At 41.7% G+C, this 25031-nt stretch overlaps 1 protein-coding gene across 1 annotated transcript in view; it reads right to left on the minus strand.

Moving 5' to 3' along the window:
* Positions 1 to 25031, minus strand: part of PRKN (parkin RBR E3 ubiquitin protein ligase) — a gene marked incomplete at both ends in the record, with an annotated part of 1062452 nt that overhangs the window by 605717 nt on the left and 431704 nt on the right. The window contains one exon of the mRNA XM_080700162.1: positions 7056 to 7171. Within this exon, the coding sequence (XP_080556288.1) occupies positions 7056 to 7171 (116 nt within the window). The remainder of the gene's footprint in view (positions 1 to 7055; positions 7172 to 25031) is intronic.

Consider the following 25031-nt stretch of genomic DNA (forward strand, 5'->3'; position numbering starts at 1 on the left):
AAGCCTTTTCCTTCTACTCCCGACCACACTCTTGCTTATTGTGATTGATATGTGCCATCCTTGATGGGTAAAACCATGTCCCCTTCAATGCGATTTAAAACCAACATGCCAAGATACCCCCACACTTCTGACTGACATGGTACCTTGTGTGGGAATATGGATACTGCTGGAGTCTAACAGTCGAAACATCTAGCTCAGTGTGCACAACCAAGAACGTTAGTGCTGCAGCGCACACATCTTTCCAATAAACCTTCACCGCAGAAATAAAGCCACTCACTGAAAAGGCCTTGTTACGCTACAGTTGGTCCACACAGGCAGGTCTGAGTCTCTGCTCCTAGCAGTCTGATAACGGATTAAACAACCAGGTCCCAGTTGACCCCGAACATCAAGAAGAGGTTAAGTTGGTAGAAGGAAGAGTTAAGTTGGTTAAAATTTCTCTACAATGTCTCAGAATGTAAATGAATAAACTTGATTTTGAATCACAAAGCAAAGCAACCACCGGAAAACACACATTAAAATGTGAGTGGACAAAGAAGCTTAGCACATAACAAACGCACTGAGAGGGAACATAGCTAAGGTCCCCCAGTCTATCGCCCTCTGTGAGTGAGGAGCGGACGCATCCGGAATCCTGTCAACTGACTGCGAAGTCACTCTCCTGGGGACACCAGGACAAACGACTTTGAGATGAAGCTTTGCTAATCTCCAGACCCAAGTAAATCTTTTAAGTCTGCAATCCAAGGCAGGTGTTGTCTCAATGAGCGGAAGGAATTCTATTTTAGGACAAATAGGAAGGCAAGAAGATGAAACAATGGCATGGAAAACCTGTCTTCTCTGGAGGAGTTGAGGGGAGCTATGAGGTAGCTCCCTTCTTAGATTTAATCCCCCGCTGGGAGCTGGGCTTCAAAACACGTTTTTGGAAGGTTACCTTGTGACTGTGAAGATGCAGCTATGTATTTATCTGTTTGTTTCTTTTAGTTTGTTTTCTGCTTTATAAATGGAGGAATGATGAATACGGGGACCAGAGCACAGAGCAGCCAGTCAGTCCCAGGAGTGACCCCAGGGGGAGCAGGGAGGAGTTTTTTCTCTTTGACAAATGCTGTCAGGGTACTGATATTTCTATTGTGTATGTTTACAGATCTTATGATTATATTTTTTTAAAGAATAAAACTGTAAAGTGAGCTACAAAGAGCAGAAATCCCATGTTCCTGCAGGAGACGGAGGCTTCCAGGAATGTGCCAAACCCTTCGCCATGTTCCACCTGCAGTACTGAACCACACGGTTTAAGATGGTATTCTCTAAAAAATAGTGAAGCATCATTAGGTTCCCTGAATTCATATTGAAAAGAAAAACATAAATCTACTATATAAAAGTACTTGTCTACAAAACACAAAATAAAGTGGTTATCTCGTAATAGCATAAGTGGTAGACAGAGTACAAAGAAAATATAGATAATTTAACACTATCTTCAGATTTAATCTGTTATGTGGTTAAATGTATGAAACCTGATTAATGATGTATGATTAATACACATGCAAAATAAGTAAAATGTTCATAAAATATAAATAGATATAAAAATTTTTCCAGGGTCTGTCATTAATTATGATTTTTTATTTTACCTCTAATAATATACAAATTTTTAAAATAAAGACCAAAGCTGGGCGTGGTGGAGCACGCCTGTAAGACCAGCATTCGGGAGGCTGAGACTGGAGGATCGTGGTTCATGGACAGCCTCAGCTACTCAGTGAGGCTCTCTGCAACTCAGTGAGACCCTGTTACAAAATAAAGAATAAAAACAGGGTAGGGGGTGTAGCTTGGAGGTCAAATGCCCCTGGGTTCCATCCCAGACCCGCAAAAAAAAAAAAAAAAAGAATAAAGGAATATGTTTAAACATCAATTTAAAAGCCAATAATAAAAGACAAAGTAATACTATACTTAGTGAATAAGAAAGTAATTGCTGAGACCAAAACTGTTCTGTATGTTCTTTCTAATATTTTTTTAACTGAGGTTGTTTTGTATTATTCTCTCATAACAAAAAATGCAAATAAGTAAATGACAAATGTTGAGCTCCTTAATAATAATTTAAACACCAAGTCTTTGTGATAAAAGCTCTCTCTGTTACCCAATGGACTAAAATATGAACAGTTCAGTGCTGGGGAAGATGTGCAGAAGAGTAGGGCTCTCAAGGACGGGCGGTCGCAGCCTGCTATGGTGCCACATTTCCAGAGAGTTCAGCAGGGAGCGTCAACACCATCAACACCCGAAACACTCATCCCCATTCACCATGTCCACTCCGAGAGCCTGTGCTCAGATTCCAGGCATACAGGCACTTATTTCAGTGAACGCATATGGGTTTCAGTCTTCTTTTTTTAAACTATAGGTAATCTAATGACCAATGATAGGGAAATAAAATCTTAGTTTCCTATTTTTAAAATTTAATTTATATGTGGAACATATTGAAAATGGTATACATTCAGACTGTGCTTGGTGCCCTCTCCCCCCCATTCCTCTTCCTCCCTCCCAACAATGAGTGTCCAGGGTAACCATGCTATATTCATACTTTTACACATATTCAGATGTAGCTCCTCCATTAATCAACCTCAGCCTTCCTCCTCTCCTGTCATTCCATTCAAACTTTGCTGAGATTTCCCTTCCATTATCTGGAGTCCCTCTGGTATTCCCAATGCTCCCTAGTTTGGGCATATTAGAGGAAAGATATGTCCCTTCTCTTTCCTTGCTTGGCTGATCTCACTTAACATAATGTTCTCCAGGTCTTTCCAGCTTTTTGCGAATGACATGCTTTTGTTCTTCTTTATAGCTGAATAGAATTCCATTGTGTGTATTTCCCATAATTTTGAAATCCATCCATCTGTTGATGGAAACCTAGGTTGATTCCATATTTTAGCTATTACGAATTGTGCTTCTATGAACATGGTATGCATATGTTACTGTGGTTCTCTAATTTTAAACCCTTTGGAAAAATATCCAGGAGTGGTAGAGCTGTATCATATGGTGGATCTATTCCCAGTTTTCTAAGGAATCTCCATACTGATCTCCATAAAGGCTGAACTAGTTTGCACTCCCACCAACAGTGTAAAAGAATTCCTCTTTCCCCACATCCTCGCAAGCATTTACTGTTATTTGATTTCTTTATGCTTGCCACTCTGACTGGGGTTAGATGGAATCTCAGTGTAGTTTTGATTTGCATCTCCCTGATGGCTAATGATGTAGAACATCTTTTCATGTATCTATTGGCCCCTTGTATCTCTTCTTTTGTGAAGTGTCTATTCAGTTCAGTTGCCCATTTCTTGATTGGGTTGTTTGTTTTGCTACTGTAGAGTCTTTTGAGCTCTTTGTATATTCTGGATATTAGCCCCCTATCAGAGTGGCGGCTGGTAAAGATCTTCTCCCATTCTGTAGGCTTCCTCTTTAGGTTCTTGGTGATCATATCAATAGATGCTAAAAGGCATTTGACAAAATCCACCACCAATTTATGTTAAAAACATTGCAGAAAATTGGAAAATTGGAATAGAAGGAACATATTTCAACATCATTAAGGCAATATACAATAAACCCAAAGCCAACATCATATTGAATGGGGAAAAACTCCAAGAATTTCCTCTAAAATCAGGAACAAGACAAGGATGCCCACTATCAGCACTCCTTTTCAATACAGTCCTTGAGACTCTTGCCACAGTAATAAGACAAGAGAAGAAAATCAAAGGAATTCAAATAGGAAGAGAGGAAATAAAACTAACCCTATTTTCAGATTATATGATCCTTTATCTAGAAGATCCAAAGAACTCAACCAAAAGACTTCTGGAGCTTATTAACCAATTCAACAAAGTTGCAGGATACAATATCAACCTAAATAAGTCAGTTGCTTTCCTTTATGCCAACAATAAATCCACAATAAAAGAAATAAAGAAAAAAATTCCATTCACTATAAACTCATATCCAATAAAATACCTAAGAATAAACCTGACCAAAGATGTAAAAGACCTCTACAAAGAAAACCACAAAACATTAAAGAAAGAAATTGAAGAAGACTTTGGAAGATGAAAAGATCTCTTGTGTCATGGATAGTCAGAATAAATATCATCAAAATGGCCATTCTGTCAAAAGTGATCTATATATTCAGTGCAATTTCCATTAAAATACCAACAACATTCTTAATAGACCTAGAAAAATCAGTCATGAATTTCATATGGAGAAAGAAAAGACACAGAATAGCCAAAGCAATTCTCGGCAATAAGAACCATCCAGGAGGCATCACAATCCCAGACTTCAAATTATACTATAGAGCAATAGTAGTAAAAACAGCATGGTATTGGCACAACAACAGGCATACTGACCAGTGGAACAGAATAAAAGATACAGAAACAAATCTACACACCTATATTCAATTGATCTTTAACAAAGGGGCCAAACTCATATGCTGAAGAAAAGACAGCCTTTTCAACAAATGGTGCAGGGAGAACTGGTTATCCATTTGTAGAAAGATGGAACTAAACCCCTACATCTCACCATGCACAGGAATCAACTTGAGATGGATCAAAGACTTAGAAATTAGACCAGAGACTGTGATGTTATTAGAGGAGGGCATAGGCTCAACACTCCAACATATAGGCACAGACAGTAACTTTCTCAACAAAACCTCCAAAGCTCAGGAAGTTAAAACAAGAATTAACAAGTGGGACGGCATAAAACTCAGGTTCCTGATTTTTAAAGAATCTGCTTTTATGGGATATTTCACATCAGAGAAAACATAATGATGTAATGCTAAATATAAGCCAAATTTAAAACCATACATCTAATATAACAATGAAATTTACATACATAAACACATACAAATATTTGGACATGATCAACAAAAATAATTAAATCAAAATCCTCATAACCATTAGGGTAAAAATAATTTTCAAGATGTTCCTATGGTTTGTGAGTGAATTACTTCTGGGTAAAATAATAAAGCACTATTAGGAGAAAAAATTACAAGACAACCATCAATTCCAACAGATGGGACTGGAATGGACTTTCACAGGCTCTCAAGCATCCTTACACACAAATCAGTCAAGGGAAGAGGGTCCCTTCTCTTTCCTATATACAAGGCTTCCTATGCTTCCTTATACAAGAGGGACCTTTATTCAATCATGTGGTTGGTTATATACACAGGCTTAAGTTTGCCTGAACATAGTAGCTTCTATTTATAAAATCACCCCAAAGTAATAATATGAACATTTTTATTGCAATAATATTATTTTTCCGGCAATTATCTCCCTGTGTGTCTGGGAGGCAGCCCATTTCCACTAAAAGATGTTGCCAGTTATTAATATAAAAGTGTCAGCTTAGCAGTGGGAAACGGGGAGGGCAATGCTCATAGTCAGATAATATGCTCATCACCACACATTTTAGTGTCATCTTTAGCAACGTTAATGGAAGGTTTTAAAATACTGGCTGGTGGGCTGCATTCTGACTCAGAGAAAAATGTTTTGAATTTGTCCTGTGAAAGACTAAAAAGTGATTTTAATTACCCACTGCTCTCTGAGCAGATTAGTCCTCATTTTTAGCACTTTTGAATTCCTTTCCTACGATATCAGAAGCGTCATCTTGGAGTCCTTGCATTCTGAAAGCATTAACTGCATGCAGCCACTCATCTTGCCAAGGCACTCTGAAATGCCTTGCATTTTTAGGGCAATATTGTGGTGCTTCCTGGGATAGTAGTTACTAAACATGTATCAAAAAGAAAAATGATGTCTCAGCATGGCATGGTGGCGCGCACTTGTAATCCCAGCATTTGGGAGGCTGAGACAGGAGGATCATGGTTCAAGGACAGCCTCAGCAACTTAGTGAGGCCCTTTGCAACTCAGTGAGACTCTGTTTCAAAATAAAGAATAAAAAATAGGGCTGGGATGTAGCTTGTAGTTAGAATGCCACTGGGTTCCATCCCCAGGACTGCACACACACACAAAAAAAAAAAAAAAAAGAAAGAAAAGAAAAAAAAGAAAAAACATATCTCATGTTTAGTCCCTATTGGAAACGGGCTTGTTCAACAGATTGGTTAAGATTTTGAGTTTTCTTATAGTCAACATTTAAATTTGAAGTTATTAAAGAACAGAAATACATGGTAGGAGTATTAAGATATGCTAATCATGAAACCAAGTATAAAGTAAGCCACACAAAGGAAATCTAGTCTGGAAAGTCAAAGAGACACCACCTGCAGATGAGGATGAAGGGATACTGTCGATTTTGTTAAAAGTCTGAGACAAAAGATTCTTTGACTTTATGCAGTAATCTAGTTTGGCAATTTACCAAAACATTCTTCCTGATATTAGGACTAAGTCTCCAGCACTGCAGTCTAAGCATCTGAGCCAGCCCCAGAGAGTATATAGTGAGCCTCAGTGCTTCTGCTCTGTCTGCCTGAGTCCTGCAAAGGACAGAATCTGCTCTCAGCTATTTACTCTGCAGATTAAATAGACTCAGTTTCTTCCATGTTGACATCGGCACCTAAACTATAATTCAATCCTGTTCCTTTATAAATATTTTCCTTTATTTTTCTAACATACCATCTCCACATTTTCTTCCTTTCTGAGCATTCACAGGGATTTGAAAACAACAAGGTCAAAATTAGCTACCCGATTTCACTTTGGTTAAATAAACGCGTGTGAAGTCCCAACATGAATGTAGAACGCACAAAAAAGGTATTTTTAAAACAAATGTATGGCCTACATAGTCCAAGAATAAGTGGGGTTCATACATGGTTATCCCATCCTGATCTTAGCATCCTGTTTTAATTTCATTTTAGAATTCACTACTATGGGTGAGTTTTTATTTTCAAATGAAAGAAGATTTTACTTAGGTTAGGACCCCATCTGACCTCAGAAACGAAGGGATGTCATTTGGGAGGCTCATCGCATTCAAGTGTACCCAGATTGGGCGGTCACCATCAGAAGAGGCCACACACTCCCTGGGAGAGAGGGTCCTGAAGACGGTGCCCCAGGAAGCTGGCAAGGATGGCACTGGGACAGCAGGCGCCGAGGGCACCTCCCGAGCCTTACCTGGTGTCTGTGCACGTTATACAAGTGATGTCGCGGCTGTTGGTTGTGATGAGGCTCAAAGCCACGGACGTCTCTTCGTCAGAGGTTGGGTGTGCTCCACATTTAAAGAAAAATTCCTGAAAGAATGAGAAATACGATCACACACGTGGATCCCGGCTGGCCATTTCCCCTCTCTAAACATTTCGACAGTCAAGGATCTCTTTAGGCTACAGAAGAAAATCTGTCATTACATGTGGGTCAGGAGTAAGTCAGCGTCCAATCCTTTGAGAGAAATGAAGGCCCTTGTCTGGTGCCCGCCTGCGGACAACGCCCTCTTGGAAAGGATGTGCTGACTGTGCACGTGTTGCTCATTCAGCCAGGGCTGGGGAAAGATGCTGCACCCCACTTACTGAAGCCCCCGAAATGAGCAAGTCGGAAGGAATAGCAGGAGGTGGGTGCAGGAGGAAGCCTGAAACAGCACATCCCAAATGAGGAGAGGCCCTGACATGCCGACACCATGCCGCCACGCTCACGCAACATGAGCGAGGCTGGAGGGCGCTGGGCATGCCGGGATTAGACACGCAGGCCGGCTCGTGGGATGCACGCTGACGCACCTACAAAGGACACAGCAGGCGCTCCAGCCCTTCCCAGAGCCAGTGCAGTGCTGGGCATCCCAGAAGTCCCTGGGAGACCCTGCTGCCTGCCCCCATGCCAGGAAGCTGGGAATGTTCCCATGGCACCACTCCCCTTCCTGGTTTTTCCCCAGTCCTGTCCTGCAATATGTGCCAGTACTGGGGAATGGCTTCAAAATGTATTTGTTTTTTTTTTGTTTGTTTGTTTTTTTTGGTGGTACTGGGGTTCCTGGAAGCCCTCCTTCCTCCGGGCTACACTCCCAGACCTATTTTATATTTTTGAAACAGGGTCTCTTACGCCAGCACGGCTGGCTTCGAACCTGCCGCGATCCTCCTGTCTCCGCCTCCCAAGCGCGGGGATTACAAGCGTGCGCCACCACGCCCGGCTTCAAACTGTATTTGAAAATAGCTTTGGTATTAGAAGCCAGAGCTTGGGTGTGGGCAGGCACTCAGACAGGGAAGGGGCCCTCCAGAGTTCCAGGCCCCAAGGATGATTAGCAAGGTAATAGAGGAAGCCCAGGGTCTTTTACATTTTAAAGACAAGCACAATTCCCCAAGGATGAGGGTGTGTGTGTGTGTGTGTGTGTGTGTGTGTGTGTGAGCGCCATAAGCCTTCAAGAGATCACAGACTCCATTAATTAACACATTTTGGGGTGGAACAAAAAGCTTGGGGTCTGTGCCTGGGACAGGGCAGGCCTACAGGAAGGAACCCCCATGTCAAAAGACCTGCCCTGGAAAAGGGGCGGATCTTATCAGGTCAGAAGATTATTGGTAGAGCAAGATGAAGGACCATGTATCTATAAAACTATTCTGTATACAACAACCTCAGTGACTTGTTTTCAAGTCCTGTCCCTATACTATTTGGTATAGGGCTTTATCAACCTATTCTTTCCTTCCATCTTTGTAATAATAAAATTGCTTAAGCTTACAGCCAAAACAAGAGGAGTTCTGGCTACTGTTTTCTACACATAGCTAAGAACAAGAACCCATGGCAACCTCACACTGTTGCAGTTTCGGAGCCCAACAGGGCACTGTAGCAATTTCACCGTAACACAACACACACCTCCATTGTAGTGTTTCACACAGGTCGCATTCTTTTGGTCCATACTTTCTTCCTATCAACCCAAATTTTCTCTTGGGTTTTCTTCATCTCTTCCTTTCCTAATTTTGGCCTCTGTCCTCATAGCCCTTATTTCCATTCACACAGCAGAGCATGCGACTGGTCGTTGCTCTGCTTCTTGTCAAACACCTCTCTACCATCCATGCTCCTGCCATCCATGGAGCCTAACTTCCTGCTCCCGCAAATCATCTATCCAGATGTGTACTGTTACAGGAGAAGCCCTGACGTGTGTGGCTGACCACCTGTTACTTGGAGAATGTTTTCTCTTTCAATACTAGACCTGATATTGACAAACTTTTATGAAAAGCACCAGATGATGTGAAGTGCTAATGGGTCCAATGGTCTTTGCTTCACTTAGCACTGTATTAAAGCCTAAAGGCAGCCAGAGATGACATGCAAATGAATGGGCATGATGGCATCCTAATAAAACTTTATTTTCAAAATATGTGGCCAGTTGGATTGTGCCTTCAAACCACAGACTTTAGCCGCTCTGGGAGACGTGTGCAATGGCCTATTTACCTCCGCATCCTGACAGTGCCTGGCATGAGATACACATTCAAAATATGTTCTTAAATGAAGAATTACAACATTTATTTAACAAGTGTTATTGTTGTCCCTTTACAAAGTTGACAGCAGCATGCCATTGTCTGTTCTCTCCTAGCTGTGATAGTCGGAGAAGCACCCTCAGAGAAACCACACTAGCCGTATGCTTTCTGAGTTTGTATTATTGCGAACGTGGAAAACCATTCTTTTCACTTAATCTTTTGAAATGCTATGTTTCCATCAGCATTCTCATTGCCCAAATACCTGACAATCACAAATCAGAGGGAGATTTATTTGATATGGTTCTGAAGATGTCAGTACATTTGTATGGTCTCTTTATACTGGATGCCAAACAGGAGCAGGCGCTCTGGAGCCTGCCTTCGGGCAGAATAATCTGAATCAGAGAGAGTGCAAGGGGGGTTGGCAGGGATGTGCGCCCCTCCAGGTCATGCCCCCAGGGACCTGCCTCCCAGCATAGCTGCCTCCAGAGCCTGAGGTCCAAGGGACACTTTACTTTCAAACTTTAACATGCTACAAATCCTTCAAAGGCCAATCCAAGAATATCAAGAAATAAATTTAAAACAATCCCTGGCCAACAAAACAAAGAGTTTGGAGGACATGACGGGTCCTTAGAAAATACACTGAGCTTGCCACAACTGCTTTTTGCAGACATGAAAAAAATCCTCATTCATAACGTAAAGCAATTCCTCCCAAAGAGCTGAGTTGGCTGGACTATTGAAGAGGTATTTCATATACAGATAAATAGATAGAAAGTATTTATATTTTTTCTTAGCTTGCAAAAAGCTACTGGAAGATGTTCAGCTAACAAATCACAAATGGTTCTAACACTAGATAAAATCTGGCCAGATAAAAGCCCAAATCCTTCCTAACAGAGGTGGATATTTATAGATAATGGTATAAGAAGCTGGTGATATTTGGAAAATTCCCATAATTCATATGTTGTTATAAAACTAAAACACAAAATGCTAGCCCTGCATGTGAATATGCATGACTCCTGGGTGAATGTCAGTGTTCTCCCAGCAATGTTCATGAAGGTAGGTTCCTCTAAGAGACCACAGTAGCTGGCCAGAACTCTGAAGGACGCAAGGTTTTCCCAGCTTGCTCACCAGCCAGTTAGTCGGCCACAGTATCACAGAAGCTGGCAGTAGAGGATGGACGCCTGACTGGAGACAAAGGCCTGGACAGCTCAGCACAGCAGAAGGGAGATGGAGCTGGATGATGCCAGGTCCTCTGGCACCCATGTGTGGAGGATGGGCTGAACTCCATGCTGCCTGTGTCTGGGTTTAATGCCATAGCCAGGTCCTGGGCTTAGGGAACTCCAGACTTTATAAAGGGCTGTAAACAAGACTTCCTTCTGTCCAGAAGGGAGTCCTTGTTTCTATTATACTGGATAATAATCTAGTTTTTGTTGTGGAGAAATCATCTCTCTCCTCCAAGGTCATTATCTTGTCCTTGAAAAGGGAATCCAGAACAGAGAGTAGTGAGTTCTCCCTCTAGAAGTGAGCAGAGTCAGGAGGGCCCCAAGAGAACCTACCACCAGTAAAAGAAACATCTTCTCTTAGAAGCCAATTAGCAGAGTGGTCTGGTCACTCTCTCTCCTGTGGGACCAGTGGACTAGGGCTTTCCAGGTCCTCTCTGATATGATGCCCAATCTGCTTTCACAAGCAAACAGTAAAGCAAAACCCAAGTTCAAAGAGTCTTTTTCAAGAATTCTACCTTGGGTTTCTAGGCAGCTTGCTGACAGAGTGTCATCTCAGATAGCTGTAGGAGTCTTTGGGGGAGAATCTGTGAATTCTGCTTTCCCTTTCTCAATTGTTAAGGTTAAAAAAAAAAGAAAAATCTAGGAAGCCAAAAACCAGCAAAATCTATTCTTTTGACTCCAAGCAGGTGGGTTAGAAAGCTGACCCCACTGAAAGGTCCTGGCAGGGCAGGGCTTGGCTGCCAGCCTCGGCAGCATCTCCAGCTGGGCTGAGGGCCAGTGGCAGGCCAAGGGCCAGGCTGTCCATAGTTTATCTACTTCCTGCTGGGTCAGTGGGGACGCCGAACACTGTGGGTGCTGCAGGACCACATCTGAATTTATCAGGGAAGACAGCTGTCATCCCCAGTGAGGCCCAGAACTCATAGGTATTAACAATTGTTTCCCAAATAACATATATTTGATTTAATGAAAAGTTAAATTTCTTTCACTCTTTGTATTCTTTCTAATTAATAACTTCCAAAGACAAACATTCTCACTCAGAAGCTTGACGTGGATGCATGGTTTGTGGTTAATACATAGTGGGGTGTCATTTGAATGGCTCAGACGAAGACCCAGGCCGTTCTAAAGCTGTAGGTAGGAGGTGGTGGTAAACAAGACTCAGGGGGAAAAAGGAAGCCACCAGGCTAGCCTCACTGGGGGTGGCGGCCACCTGCTGGAGGATGACAAGCAGGTGCCGAGCCATCACAGAGCTGCGCTGAGCTGTCTGGTGGGAGCTAGAACATTGAAGGGGATGCAGCCAGGCCCAGAGACAGACAAACTGAGCAACACAGACACCTCCCGCCTGCTATCCTCTCTCCCTGCTGTCGGTGGCCTGAGTAAGGCTGGTGTCGGTCAGGCTCAGCCCAATGTGCTAAGCAGCAGAGAACAGCCCCTGCAGAGGCCTGCACCACCATGTGAGATGGAATTAGCCTCCATCAGTGAAAAATGATACATTCAGATACATCCTGTAAGATGTGTTCAAGATGACACAGTCTGCGTATAGAGTATAAATTTCATCACACTTGTCAAAAGACCATCCACCCACATTTTCTAATGAGACCAACTATGGAGACCAGGCGTGGCCAGCCATGATTGAGGTAAAGTAGTAGTAAGCATCTTACAGCGTTCTGGTGACCAGGGAGAGACAGATCACCTACCACCCAGAGCCAACCAACTGTGTAGTTCTGCTCCTCAGCTTCCCTCAGACGCATCCAGGTTGGAACACTTCCTGGGTTGGTAAGAAACAGATTCTACCTAAAGGAAATGACTACTAGTTTCAAGCACTTTTCTGTTGGTTTGTTTGTATGTTGGTGTGTATGGTGTTGGGCCTGGGGTTAGAGACTGAACCCTGAGCCTCATTCCCCTTAGTCAAGAGTTCTACCACTAAGCTACACCCTTGCCCAGTTTTAAGTCTTATGATCTATTAAGAAGTTTCATTATTTATATTAACATTGAAGTTTTAATGTTATCCAAGGTGAACCACGTCAAATACACCAGAATTACAACTCTGCCTGGTACCCAAGCAAAGCCTTTAAAATGGCCATCAGTGGCTTCTCATCCTGGAAGCTGAGTACTGTTTCTCAGCCTTCATACTGTGGCGTCAGGTTTCCTAGGTGGTAAATAAACCCCCAAACCCCTCATATCAGTATTTTTTTTTTTGGTATTAGGGATGGAACCCAAGGGCATTCTACCTCCGAGCTATACTCCCACTCTCCTTTTTATTCTTTATTTGAAACAGGGTCTCACTGAGTAGAGGCTGTCCGCGAACCATTGCGCCACCATGTCCATCTTCAATATCAGTTTTGATATAACTCTGGAATTTGGTAGATCGTATAATACATGTAGACATTGTTAATTTAGCAATGCCAGTTTTAAAATTAGGTTACACCTAGTTTAGGAAATGAAATCTAAACAGTTAATAAGTTTGTTATTATGTTCAATACATTTTTTCCTCTAAATAAGATGTGAATACAGTGTCTAGATGATGTTCAGAATACATTTGGAGAAAGAAAATCAGTCTACTCCCACCAAACACGAGACCAAGGCAAAGCTCGCTGAGAAGTTGTGGCCAGGCGCCGCCTAGCAGCACCACATTCCCTGCCAAGGCTCCAGGAAGACGGACCCCGCCCAGCACCTCTGCAGGTTACTAGCAAATATGCACAGTAGATGTGCAGGCATGCGTGCGCGCGCACACACACACACACACACACACACACACACACACACCCCAATCTAAGATATTCTAAACTAAGAGGGAAAGTCTTAGACTTACGAGCCCAGGGCTCTGCCACTGTGTCAAGACTGATAGCACGGCCACCTTTACATCAGCATGGTTATTGTTATATTTCAAATGTATTTTTAAATTTTATCTTACTAGCAAGTAAAGTTCACCATGTTAATCAGGTCTGTTTCTGCACCCAATGTTTAGCAGGTAAGAAAAACAAAACTTGACAACCCAAATGACTCTGAAGAGCCAGAGTTCTCTTTGTTTTCCCTCAGAATTTAGCATTAAATTCCATTTATGGAAAAATGAAATGAATTGGCATGACATTATCTTAAGTCTAAATTTATCCCACTTGGTATAAATATGCCTACATTTCACTGCAAAATTAACTAATTCTTTTAAAAAAAACTGATAGAATATAGAAACTCGGGATATTTTGGGGTTAAATGCATGAATGACACAATCTTTCTAAATTCAAATTCTTTCTTTGAATTTCTAGATTCAAAATACTTCTTAACCTCCAGCATAACAAGTGATTATGATTCTGAAATATAAATGATCTAATGTCCTCAGTAATCCAGCAGGATGAGCTTTAAAGTTCTATCACAATCACTCATACTGATCACTGTGTGCTTCTTTTAGTTCAGCCCAAAGACAGAGGTGAGCAAGAATGTCTCGGGGTTCAGAAGGTGCTGGAGCGGGGACCCTCGGCCAGGAGCACGGGGGAGCGGGCAAGCCGTGGTTCCTACACATGAGCACCGCCCCCATCCTGCTCCACTTGTGCTCCTGCCTTAAAGCCTCCAGATGTGCAAATGTGCTCTTGAAGGTGTAGCTTCCTTGTCAATCTTTTTGTTTCTACTAAAAAAAAAAAAAGTCAGCAAGGACCATGTCTTGGTACTATTTCTTTGTCACCAATTTTGAAAGATTGGCTTTTCAAAACAGATACTTTGACTGTTTAATTTAGCTACTCCCAAGACTTCTCTCCAGATGATGTTTTAGACCTGAAAAATAAGGGGTTTTCTTTGTTTCTTTTTCTTTCTTTTATTTTTCCTCAGTACTAGGGATTTAACCCAGGGGTGCTCTATCTCTGAGCTATTCTGCCAGTCATTTGTTAAATTTTGGTCTTGAAGCAGGTTCGCATTAGGTTGCTCAAAGTCTTGCTCTGTGGTCAAGGCTGTTCCTGAACAAGCACCCCTGCCTCAGTCTCCCAAGTACTCGGGTTGCAGGTGTGCTCGACCACACCTGGCTCCTTTGTCTTTTGGGTTTTGGAGAGAGCTTTGGCCCTCAGTGTTGTCTTTCAGATAGTATATCATTGAGAAAATCTTACACCAATGCTGTGATTATAGTTGTTAGCTTTTCCTCTCTTGCCCATAATTATCTTGCTCTTCTCAGTCATTAACAGTCCCTGAAACCAAACTCTGTGGAGCTAAGGCACAGCTGTCAAGGTTGCATCCAGCAGGGACCCTCGCGGTGCTTAGCTGTCCCTAAGGGCCACAGTCAGGGTTTTTTTTTTTTTTTTTTTTGACATTTAAATGTTACTAGGTAGCTGGGCATGGTGGCACATGCTTGTAATCCCAGTACTTGGGAGGCTGACACAGAAAGGATCGTAGATTCGAGGACATTCTCTGCTACTTAGGAGACCCTGTTTCAAAATAAAGAATAAAAAATAGGGCTGGGGCTGTAGCTTAGAGGTAGAATGCCCCTGGGTTCAATTCCTTGTCTGTCTGTCTGTCTGTCTGTCTGTCTCTCTCTCTCTCTCTCTCTCTCACACACACACACACACACACACACACACACACACACACACACACATAAATATATATAAATGTTGCTAGGCATTACCATTACAGTTTGGTGCTGACTGGTGTACTAAAGGCAGTTCCCAGAGGCACTACTGGACGGCAGTGGAACCTGTGGGAGGTGGGGCCCTGGTATGAGATCCTGAGGTCACTGAAGGCATGTCCTTAAAATGGATTATGGGACCTGGGCCCCTTCTTCTTCCTCTTTTCTCCCTGGCTATGAGGTAAGCAGGTCATTCTACACACACCCCACATCAGCACCCCTTAAAGCAATGGGTACAATTCTAGTCCATCCTGGACTAGAATCTCTATAACCATGAGCCAAATTAAATTTTTTCTCCTTATAAGTTTGTTGTTGCAGTTATTTTGTCATAGTGAAGGAAAGCTGATGAACACAGCAGGAATCACGGTCAATTCAGGAGAATCTGTCTTGATTGTCCACAGCACAACCGTCCTTTCTCTTCCTAAGGCATGATGTTCGACTGAGTAGGTAGACACAGCTTTTCTGGATTCCCATCCTTATTCCAAAAGTGTTTGGGGATTGTTACTTCTGTCTAGCCTTGACTAAAGGCGGTTACTTATGTGATGCTCTGTATTCAGCATATAAATTGGGCATATCTCTTTTCTTTCAATTTTGTAGCCTAGCCAGACTATAAAAGACAATACTCATTATTCTTGCTGATCTTTATTTTCCTTTAGAAGCTAAAGGTTTCATGTGCTTTCACAGTGTGTTAGCTTGAAGGAACACAAGGTATCCATAACATTTGCTAGTTTTATGTTTTGGCAAAGCTTTCCAGTTCTTGTTTTTAGGCAAATAAAATGAGATGTTAAAATATTTTGTTACAGTATTTCCTTTTGTAATCTCCTACCACCTATTTTCTATTCCATTACATGTTCTGACCTCCAGGAGAAACCATATAAACAAATATCTACGAGCTGGCAATAATTGGTGAGAAACAAAAGAGACAGGTCATAATTTAAAAAATTTGCCATGACTCACCATCCGCAGATGAGTTACTGTGTTCCTAGCATTTTCTGGGGAATCTCTAGAAGTTGGCATTTATTTCATATTTATTTCTAAATGTGCAAAAATTTATTCTAATCAGCAATGGTAAATAATGCTAAAAGAGCTTGTTAATTATCTTCCAGACCACGCTTGCTGGTCCTGAGCAAGGCCTTTGAAGCCTTCTGAGCATCCTGTCTCGCCATCTTCCTCTCCCACCTGCCCCTCTGATCCTGCCAAGAAGACTGTAGTCCAGGCTTGCCTTGGGCCCCTGGCCCACCATCCCGGGATCTGTGCTCCTCCTATCATTTTTTGCTGCCAATTTTGCCTTACCAACTCCCAAGTGTCCTCAGGCCTCAGTGTCACCAGTTCTAAAGTGTTGTCAGCCTTGGAGGCTTCCCTGGTTCTTCAGGACTGTGTGAGAGGTGTTTCCATGTGGGGGCATCCGGAAGCCCTTGACCTGGAGTACTGAAGTTACATCTCTTGGGACTCAGGAGAGCCAAGGATTGAGTGGCTTTCCTCCCTGGTATGTGCACAGTGTCTGTGCTCTGAAGGTGACCACGATGGGGAAGGGATGAGTCCTTTCCAACTGGTGTGAAGAGTAAGAAAGGAAGACGTGGAAGAACTCTCTTGGCTTTGAGAACTAGATGGCCCGGAAAGCCTGGATCACAGATGCTCCTGTTCCCAAGAATTAAGAAGCTCACTCTGTTCTTTCCCCTAGTCTGAACCTTCCTCTTAAATTTTATTGCTGTTTTTGTGGCTGTGGAATCCACAGTGTGTCTCACTTGGAAGGCAGCCCGGTCCCTGGCCCAAGGGGTGGCAGAATAATGCTGTCACTTTCCTCTCCCGCCAGAGGCCAAGGGCGCAGCAGCTGGGCTTCAGGCCTCAGTGTCCAGTCTGGGCACAAGAAATGCAAGAGAAACACACCTTTTGGTAGCAGTATTTCACTAAGATGATAATATAACTTGTTTCTGGCTACAAGCAGAGAGAAATATGGAGCAATAAAAAACCACTCTAGCTTTAAAACATTTCAAATGACTTCAGACTTGGAACCTAAACTTTTCCCCCTCAAAAGTCCTTGTTTCTCTGGCAAGTAGGATTTAAGACTTCTTTTGATTCTAGTTTTCTTTATTGCTGGCAGTCCACACAGTCATCAGCACTCCTCTCAGGACAAAAAAAGCTGAGGCAAGTGCTTTGAATGCTGTGCTTCTCACAGGCTCTATATTTACTTTAGTTTTTCATTAGCAAGGAAATAAAGTATAATTTGTCAACTTACCTATGAACTACACATGTCCAGGAAAACCAAGGTGACTAAAACTAGGAAATACCTGTTACAGTGAGCGTTCCTCTTTCAATGTGCGAATGTAACCAACGGTAAACGGAGAAATGAAAAACTCAACCAGCCATTTTATTTACATTATATATATTAGATTAGGGTGAATATAGGATTTATATATATGTTTTTGGTTGACTGGTCAATTTCAGAGTCAAATTGATTAATACTACATCTATCTTTTATCATAAGATAAAGGTCAGAAATATCAAATCTTTTGCGTCATAAGGGTGCTATTGAAATAATTTCTACAAAGACAAAGATGAAAGCTAGTCTCATCCCTTAGCGACCACATAGTCCAGTAGAAAAGAGACCTAAAAACCAATGAAGAAAATTAGGGCTGGAAAGAAAATGAGAAGGATATAAGGATTCCTCCTATTTAACCAGTTTTATCATTATAAAATAGACAATTCTCAGAGATGGGACTGACATGCACAGTTTCTGTGAAAAAACAAAATGCCCAGACATCTGTCACTACCAAGAGGGCCTAGCTCATGGCCTCTGCCCACCAGTGCTGGGGGTGGGGCCTGGGGGAGGGACACTTTCCTTCCCTGGCTCCTCCCACCAGGGAGAGGTCAACCTCTCCTATCAAAAACATTGCTTTGTTTTTTAATCTAAAGGAAATTCTTAAGGAAGCATAACAAAGACACCAATGGTGTGTTCATCTTGAGAAGACAATTTAAGAATTTTCAAATTTAATTAAAAACTCCAAAATTAAAGGTAGGGGGCAAAGGCAGAAAAATACCTATTCATAAGATGGAGATCATGAGTAAAATGTTCAGAGCCAAGAATGCAGGGGTGAGGACATCAACGTGTGGAATGGTTTGGATTTAGAGCCGCCCCCTAGCCCCTGAATTAGTGAGGCAGCGTGCTGAGAGCTTGGTTGCTAAGTATCAGGGGTGTGGCCTTGGGGACTACACATGGTTCTCCCCTCCCATGTTCTCCCCCTCTCTTGCTTCTGGCCTCCATGATGTGAGACCTGAGTGCTTGCTCTCTCTCCCCCTTCTCTCTCTACCCCAAGATGCTGGCCTCATGTGGACTGAATCCAGAATCTTGAAAAAACTGTCAGCAAATACATCTTCCTTCCTCTATGTTGTGTGGTCAGTCACTCTGGGTTACAGCAGTGAGAATACTGACCAAGATGATATGTAAGTCAGAAACAGAAGAATCAAAGACAGCAGACAACATCTTATGTGCGTCAAAGCATGGACATTTCTAAGCTCCCCCCAAAATATAAATCATAGGATAAGTTACAGCAATTTTCTAATTCATAGGAAGAACCTTACATATGCTTAAGTTAAAAGGCCAAGAAATCTATCAGAAAGGTAAATCATATACTGATTATTCATAAATAATGACATAAAAATTTCAAATACATTATTGACAAGTAATGAATATACCCTGGACATTTGATTATTTGTTTAAAGGCTATCTACTGAGTATAATCTCTGTGGCAGATGGAATTCTAGGTTCTAAGGAATCAGTGAAAAGAACAGTTGCAGCACATGCATTTTAGGTTGGAAAGAGAGTAGACAACAAAGACATGAACAAGGGATGTGTTTCGAGGCAGTGAGAGTTGTTCTAAGAATGTAAGGTGGAAGTCAGTGTTTTTGAGGGTGTCAGGGCTCACCCTCCACATGGTCGTAAATTTCATTCATGCTATCACAAACCTAGAGAAGATTTATGTGATTGTTCCACTGGCAAACCCTAACCACTAAACGAAACTTAGAAATTCAAATGGCCAATAAATGTATTCAAGATGTTCAACCTCATTAGCAATGAGAGAGAAGCAAATAAAAACTACCCTGAAATCTCACCTAACTCCAATTAGAATGTTATTAAAAACACAAACAGCAAATGCTGGTAAGGGTGTGGAGAAATGGGAACTCTAATACAGTGTTGGTGGGATTACAAATTAGTGCAACCACTTTGGAAAAAGTATGGAGGATCCTCAGAAGAATGGGAATGAACTTACCAAGAAAGGACTTTACTCAATACTTATATTATGGAATATTATACAGCTATTGCAATAAACAAGTTTGATCTATGTGTATATATTGATTTTGAAAGATTATAAGAGCTGCTGTTATGTGAAAAACATGGTGAAATAAAGAGTATTATTACCAATTAAAGAAAAAAATTAAAACATCCATACAAGTATAGAATTTTTAAATGGTTAATGTACAATTTCTAGACAAATTCACAGAAAAAATAATTTTAATATTATATCTTGGCGAAATGAAAGTAGGAGGAAGAATGAAAGCTATCAATTTACTTTATATTCTATCTCTTTTTGTTTGAAATGTTTCAAAAGAAAAGCACTTTTTAAAATATTCAATAAAGACAGTTGGCACTAAAAATAAAAGCCAACAGTCACATTTCAGTCTGCAGAGCACTGGACCAGACGGGTGCTTTTGAAGGACATTAGCTTGATCTCTGCCAAGGTCAGGGGAGATCCAGTCCAGTGCAGGGAATTCAAAGATACACTGGGCTTGGTGATGGAGAGGGGAATGGAAGGAAAGTTGTGTATTCCTACATTGTTGTAGAGGTTAGAAACTCAGGGAAAATGGTGGAAGACCAAGCTGCAGCAGCAGCCAGAGGATGGAGCAGGAAGGACGCTGCTCTCCCAGAGGATGCGCAGCCTCTGAACGGTTTTCAGTGTGTGAGCGGTGTGCCAGGTTAGAAATGATGCTGGAATGCGCCCATCCAGCCTTCCTGGGGAAGCAGAGGGGTCCTGGAGACGCGTTGCAGTGTGCGCGCCGCCCTGTGGCTAAATTCTTCCCACATCTGTGCTAAACGCCAGGCCCCGTGTGGTTACCAGACACAACTGTATAGAACCAAATAAAAGGTTCCAGTGTATTTCTTCAATCTAGCAGTATGGATGTGACTTACGTTAAAACACGTTTACTTTTTTTTTTGGCTGATTTGCTAAAATATGGTCAATTAATTGAAAATAATACTATTAACTTCTAATGGTACCCAAACATACTAAATTTTATTTATAGCTTCCTTTAATTTCTTTGTGCAATGTATAGCTTCCTCCTAATAACCAAATATATATGTTCTTGTTATGAAAAATACTCAGCTAATTATATAAAAAGTAGCAGATTCTTAGAATATAAATCAACGTGTTATAAATTTAAGACAGTTGCATTAATATAAATTACTATTTCAATACCTTTCTGTTTACCTACTTAGCAATACTGTTCAGCACTAGATAGCATGTTTAAAGGGAAAATTAGAACTTTGAAAAACAACCTCCCCCCAGAATATCTTTTGCTCAGGACCTCGTATATCAAGCATTAGCCTGGAGGAGCTGTTTATGGTTGGGTTATAAAACTTGCTAGGGAGAAAAAAAAAAGTTGTTTATAATGAACCTGGAGAAAACACCTAAATCATTGAGCTTCAAAAGGAAGTCACGCTGAAAACAAGCCACCACCGAATGTGCCCCTGACGTTAGACACCTATCGGCAGGCAACGCACAGCAACAACTACCCACGAATGCTGACAAACTGGGCCGCCTCTGTGCATGTAAGAGAGCAGGTGCTAGCGTGTGGGCCCATGTGACGGCCAGTGGGTGCAGTGACTGACATCATAAGCTGAGAGCTAGGTGCCTAGTTCATGCAACGCGATGCCTTCTCTCACTGACGCGCTCATTTTATTCATTGGTGCATTAAATTGGACAAATATGTTGTCATTATATACACAGACCTCTGTATTCATTAATTATAGTGACTTCTGCAAAAAACTCTATCTACACTGCAGTGGAAAGCTGGGAAAACATTAATTTTATGTGACTTGGGGGTATATTCTATGCCTTTCTCTTCAAAATAGGAGACAGAAATCCAGTCCCTGGGTTCTGTGGCTAACTGTCCTGGGTCTCCAGGAGCTCTACTGAAGTCTTTTTACCTAATAACTGGTGGACTTCATGTAGTGTCTCCTGTGCTCTTCTGCATAGGGAACCTGGTAATAGTAAGAAGCAGTTTCTCCCAATCACCTAACTCATTACGGGGCAGCTAGACAGAGCCCCTGCAGGCACTGTGGTGAAGAATGATGGGTGCTATTTCCATTCCACTTCTCCAATCAGTTGGGCCAATCAGCCTGCTTAGGACACACGGAGATATATTAGGTGCCCACTATTCCGCTACAACCATGGGCTCTTTCTCCTGACTCCACCGCACAAATCTAGTTTATTTTCCGGAAAACCAAGAAATTATTTAGGCTTATACTACTGATTGAAAGACCATTCCCATACTAACTTTTATATAAGTGTGCTCAAGTTGGATGGTGTTGTCAATATTTTTTGGCTGTGAACATGCCTTTCATCCCCAACACCTGGTGTTCAGTGACTCTATCATTACTTGGCTGGTTATATATAAGCCCATCTGTGCAAAAATGGCCAAATGCCCGCTCTAGTTGGCCGGATCTAAAACACACGGGAGCCAGACAATCATGAGCTTTGGTGACCTTCAGAACCCGATGAAAGCAACAGAGGCTCGCAAAATTATTTTATATGTACCAATAATGTATAAATACAGAAATACATATTATATTAAAATAATATAATATTTTATGTTTATGTGTTAATTTAAAACTCTTTAAATATGTGATGTTGTCTTGTCTTCTCTTTATGAAAATTCTGGGGAAGCATGAGTTTTACCAGCTAATATTTAACGAGGAAGCAATAACTACTGGTACTTTTGGATAACCTCTGCATACGAAAATCATGAGATGACTATTTTCAGTCTATTTATCAGTCTCAGCTTCTTGTACACACATTAGATATGCAGCCCTTAGTCTTTATTTGGGTTATAACAGCTTATAAGAAATTCTTATTTTATCTGTGCATCATAATTGACACGAAGCCAGGTTTTCTGAATATTTTATAACCTCCATTTATGAAACTGGGAATAATATATTAGCCACACATATGAAAACCTCCACATATTCCCATACAAATAAATGTTTCCATATTTTTTACAAATTCCTCTGTTTGCCGGATGGTCAAAGGTAAATCAGGTTGCCAACGGACCCAGAAAGCAGCGTGTGTGTCCGGGTCCTGCAGCCAATTCACCCTAGTTACTGCTTTCGGCTCTGGGACCGGGGGCTGCTGTTCCATTAGCTCCAGTTAGCCCCTCGTGCCGAGACTGTAGTACTTTAAAAACAACATTTATTCACACTTTCAATGAGAGAAAGTTCAAATGAATTTTCTGGCCTCCAGTAAAATCTCAAGAGAATGAAAAAGAGTGGAAGACAAATCCAATCTCTTTATAAATACTTGCAGGGCAAATCTGCCAAAAGGTCAGTTTCCAGTATATTCCTCCCCCTCAATGCCTCCATATAAAGGGATCTTCAGGGAAATCATACGGTGGAGTTAAGTGATTCGTGGTGTCCAGTGATGATTCTGAAGAAGAGTGGTGCGGATTGAGCGTGTGTGCGCAGGTAATTTTCCTCACAATACCATAATCACTTTTTACTCCTCTGAGAACGAAAATCATTCTGTTTTGTTTTGTGCTCTTAACATATAAAAATCACTGGTTAGAAAAATGTGTACCCTCAATCGTTTAAAAAAATCTGAAAAGAGATTTCGGGTCCTTCCAACATGAAATTATACACTGCTAGCTCATCCACACCACCAAAGCTTTCCCTACGAGCCCCTCCCAGCCCCTTTTAGAATCCTCGCCACAGTGAGTGATCAAGTCCCAGCAGTAACAGTGAAAATAAGATCAGCCTCACAGGGCTGGGGTGGGATCTGGGATGTTTGCAGAGTTCATGTGTATAGCCAGGTGGCAATACTCATGAGTGAGGGGGCTGGCCAGGAGGACTCCAACCTCGCCGGTGGATCCATCCATTGTCAACTGGATGGACTAGTGTGGGGTGTGACCTAGCGGGAGGAAGTAGGTCACTTGGGCGGTGTGGCTTCGGGACGCTATCTGTCTCTGCCCCTTCATCTCTCTTTCTGTGCTTCTTGGAACTGCACTGCCATGATGTTTCTGCCTTGCAGCTAGCTGACCATGGACTGAAACCTCTGAAACTGAGGGCCAAAGTCAATTTTTCCACTTCTCGCTTATTTTTCTCAAGTGTTTCTCATAGTGACATAAAGCTGACTAACACAGTTGCCTACAAAAGAAAGAGCCTGAATAAAGGTGAGAGTGACAGCGTGGGGGAGGGAATGCTGCTGGAATTGATATCAGGAAGCCAACCCCGTGTGCTCATGTGGACACCACACCTGGAAGATCACAGTTCCTGTGACATTAAAATGCATGCGCATACCCAGCACCCAAATCCAGATACTGAATACAGCCTTCATCCCAAAGTTTCCTTTGTAGTCCCTCCATCCTGTCCCTTCCACACCCACTCCCAATCCATCCCCAGGTGACGCACCCAGTATCCTCTAAGTATAGAGCGGTTTGTTTCTTCTAGTTTGAATATATAAATAGTTTGGATACACAAATCATTCTTTATCACATTATTTTGGGGTCTAGGTTTTTGCCTTATTATCATATTTTTGAAACCTATCCATGTCACTGAATGTATCAATTTTCCCCCAGTGTGGATCTGCCCCCATTAGGCAGGGTGCCTTCAGGGTGTTAGTTAATGTTTTAATAGGCCTTATTTTTTGGAATTCTAACTTTAATGTCTTTGGAAATTAAGTATAGTTTAAGTAGGCACATGTGGGTGCCAAGTTCACAAAGAAGTTGGACTCATGATGGTTTAACAGTGAAATTTACTGAGACAATGGACTGCCTGACATTGGGACACACATTATAATTAGTGTTTCTTGAGGGTCTGTTGATAAGATGTATGACCACAATGCACCAATAAAACAAAAGAAAATATATTATTTATAATAGGCCTTATTGTTTTAAGAGAAGCTATAGGTTCATGGAAAAAGTGAGAAGAAAGTACAGAGTTCCCCTATAACACTGCCCCACACATACACACACACACACACACACACACACACACACACACACAACTTCTCCTACCATCAACATCTCCCATTAGACCAGTACATTTTTCACAATTCACTCTTGGTGTTGTATGCTCTGTGAGTTTTGACACATATGTAAATGACAGGCATCCACCATTAAAATATAGGGCAAAAAAACCCCAAACTATCTAAAAATCCTTTATGAGGCACTTACTTATCTCTCTCCAATCTCCCTCCTGGCAACGCCACATCTTTTAATTGTCTCCATGGTTTTACCTTTTCTGGAAAGCCACGTAGATGGAACCATACAGTATGTAGGCTTTTTATATTTTCTTCTTTAGCTTAGTAATATGCATGTAAGATCCTTCCATATTTTTCTACGGGTGCATAACTTACATGATTTTAGCTCTGTGTCATATCCCATTGCTTCACTGAACATACATACATACATGCATGCATACATACATACATACATACATACATCAGCCATGGTTACCCATTCACCTACCCAAGGACATCGTGGTTGCTTCCGAGTTTGGGAAAATTACGAATAATGCGCTGTCATCATCCATATGCAGGCGCTCATGTGGACATAGAGCAAGGATCTCAGTTGCTGGATCATATGGTAGGAATATGTTTAGTTAAAAAAA

The sequence above is a fragment of the Muscardinus avellanarius genome, assembly GCF_963383645.1.
Source record: "Muscardinus avellanarius genome assembly, chromosome: 8".
Lineage (NCBI taxonomy): Eukaryota > Metazoa > Chordata > Mammalia > Rodentia > Gliridae > Muscardinus > Muscardinus avellanarius.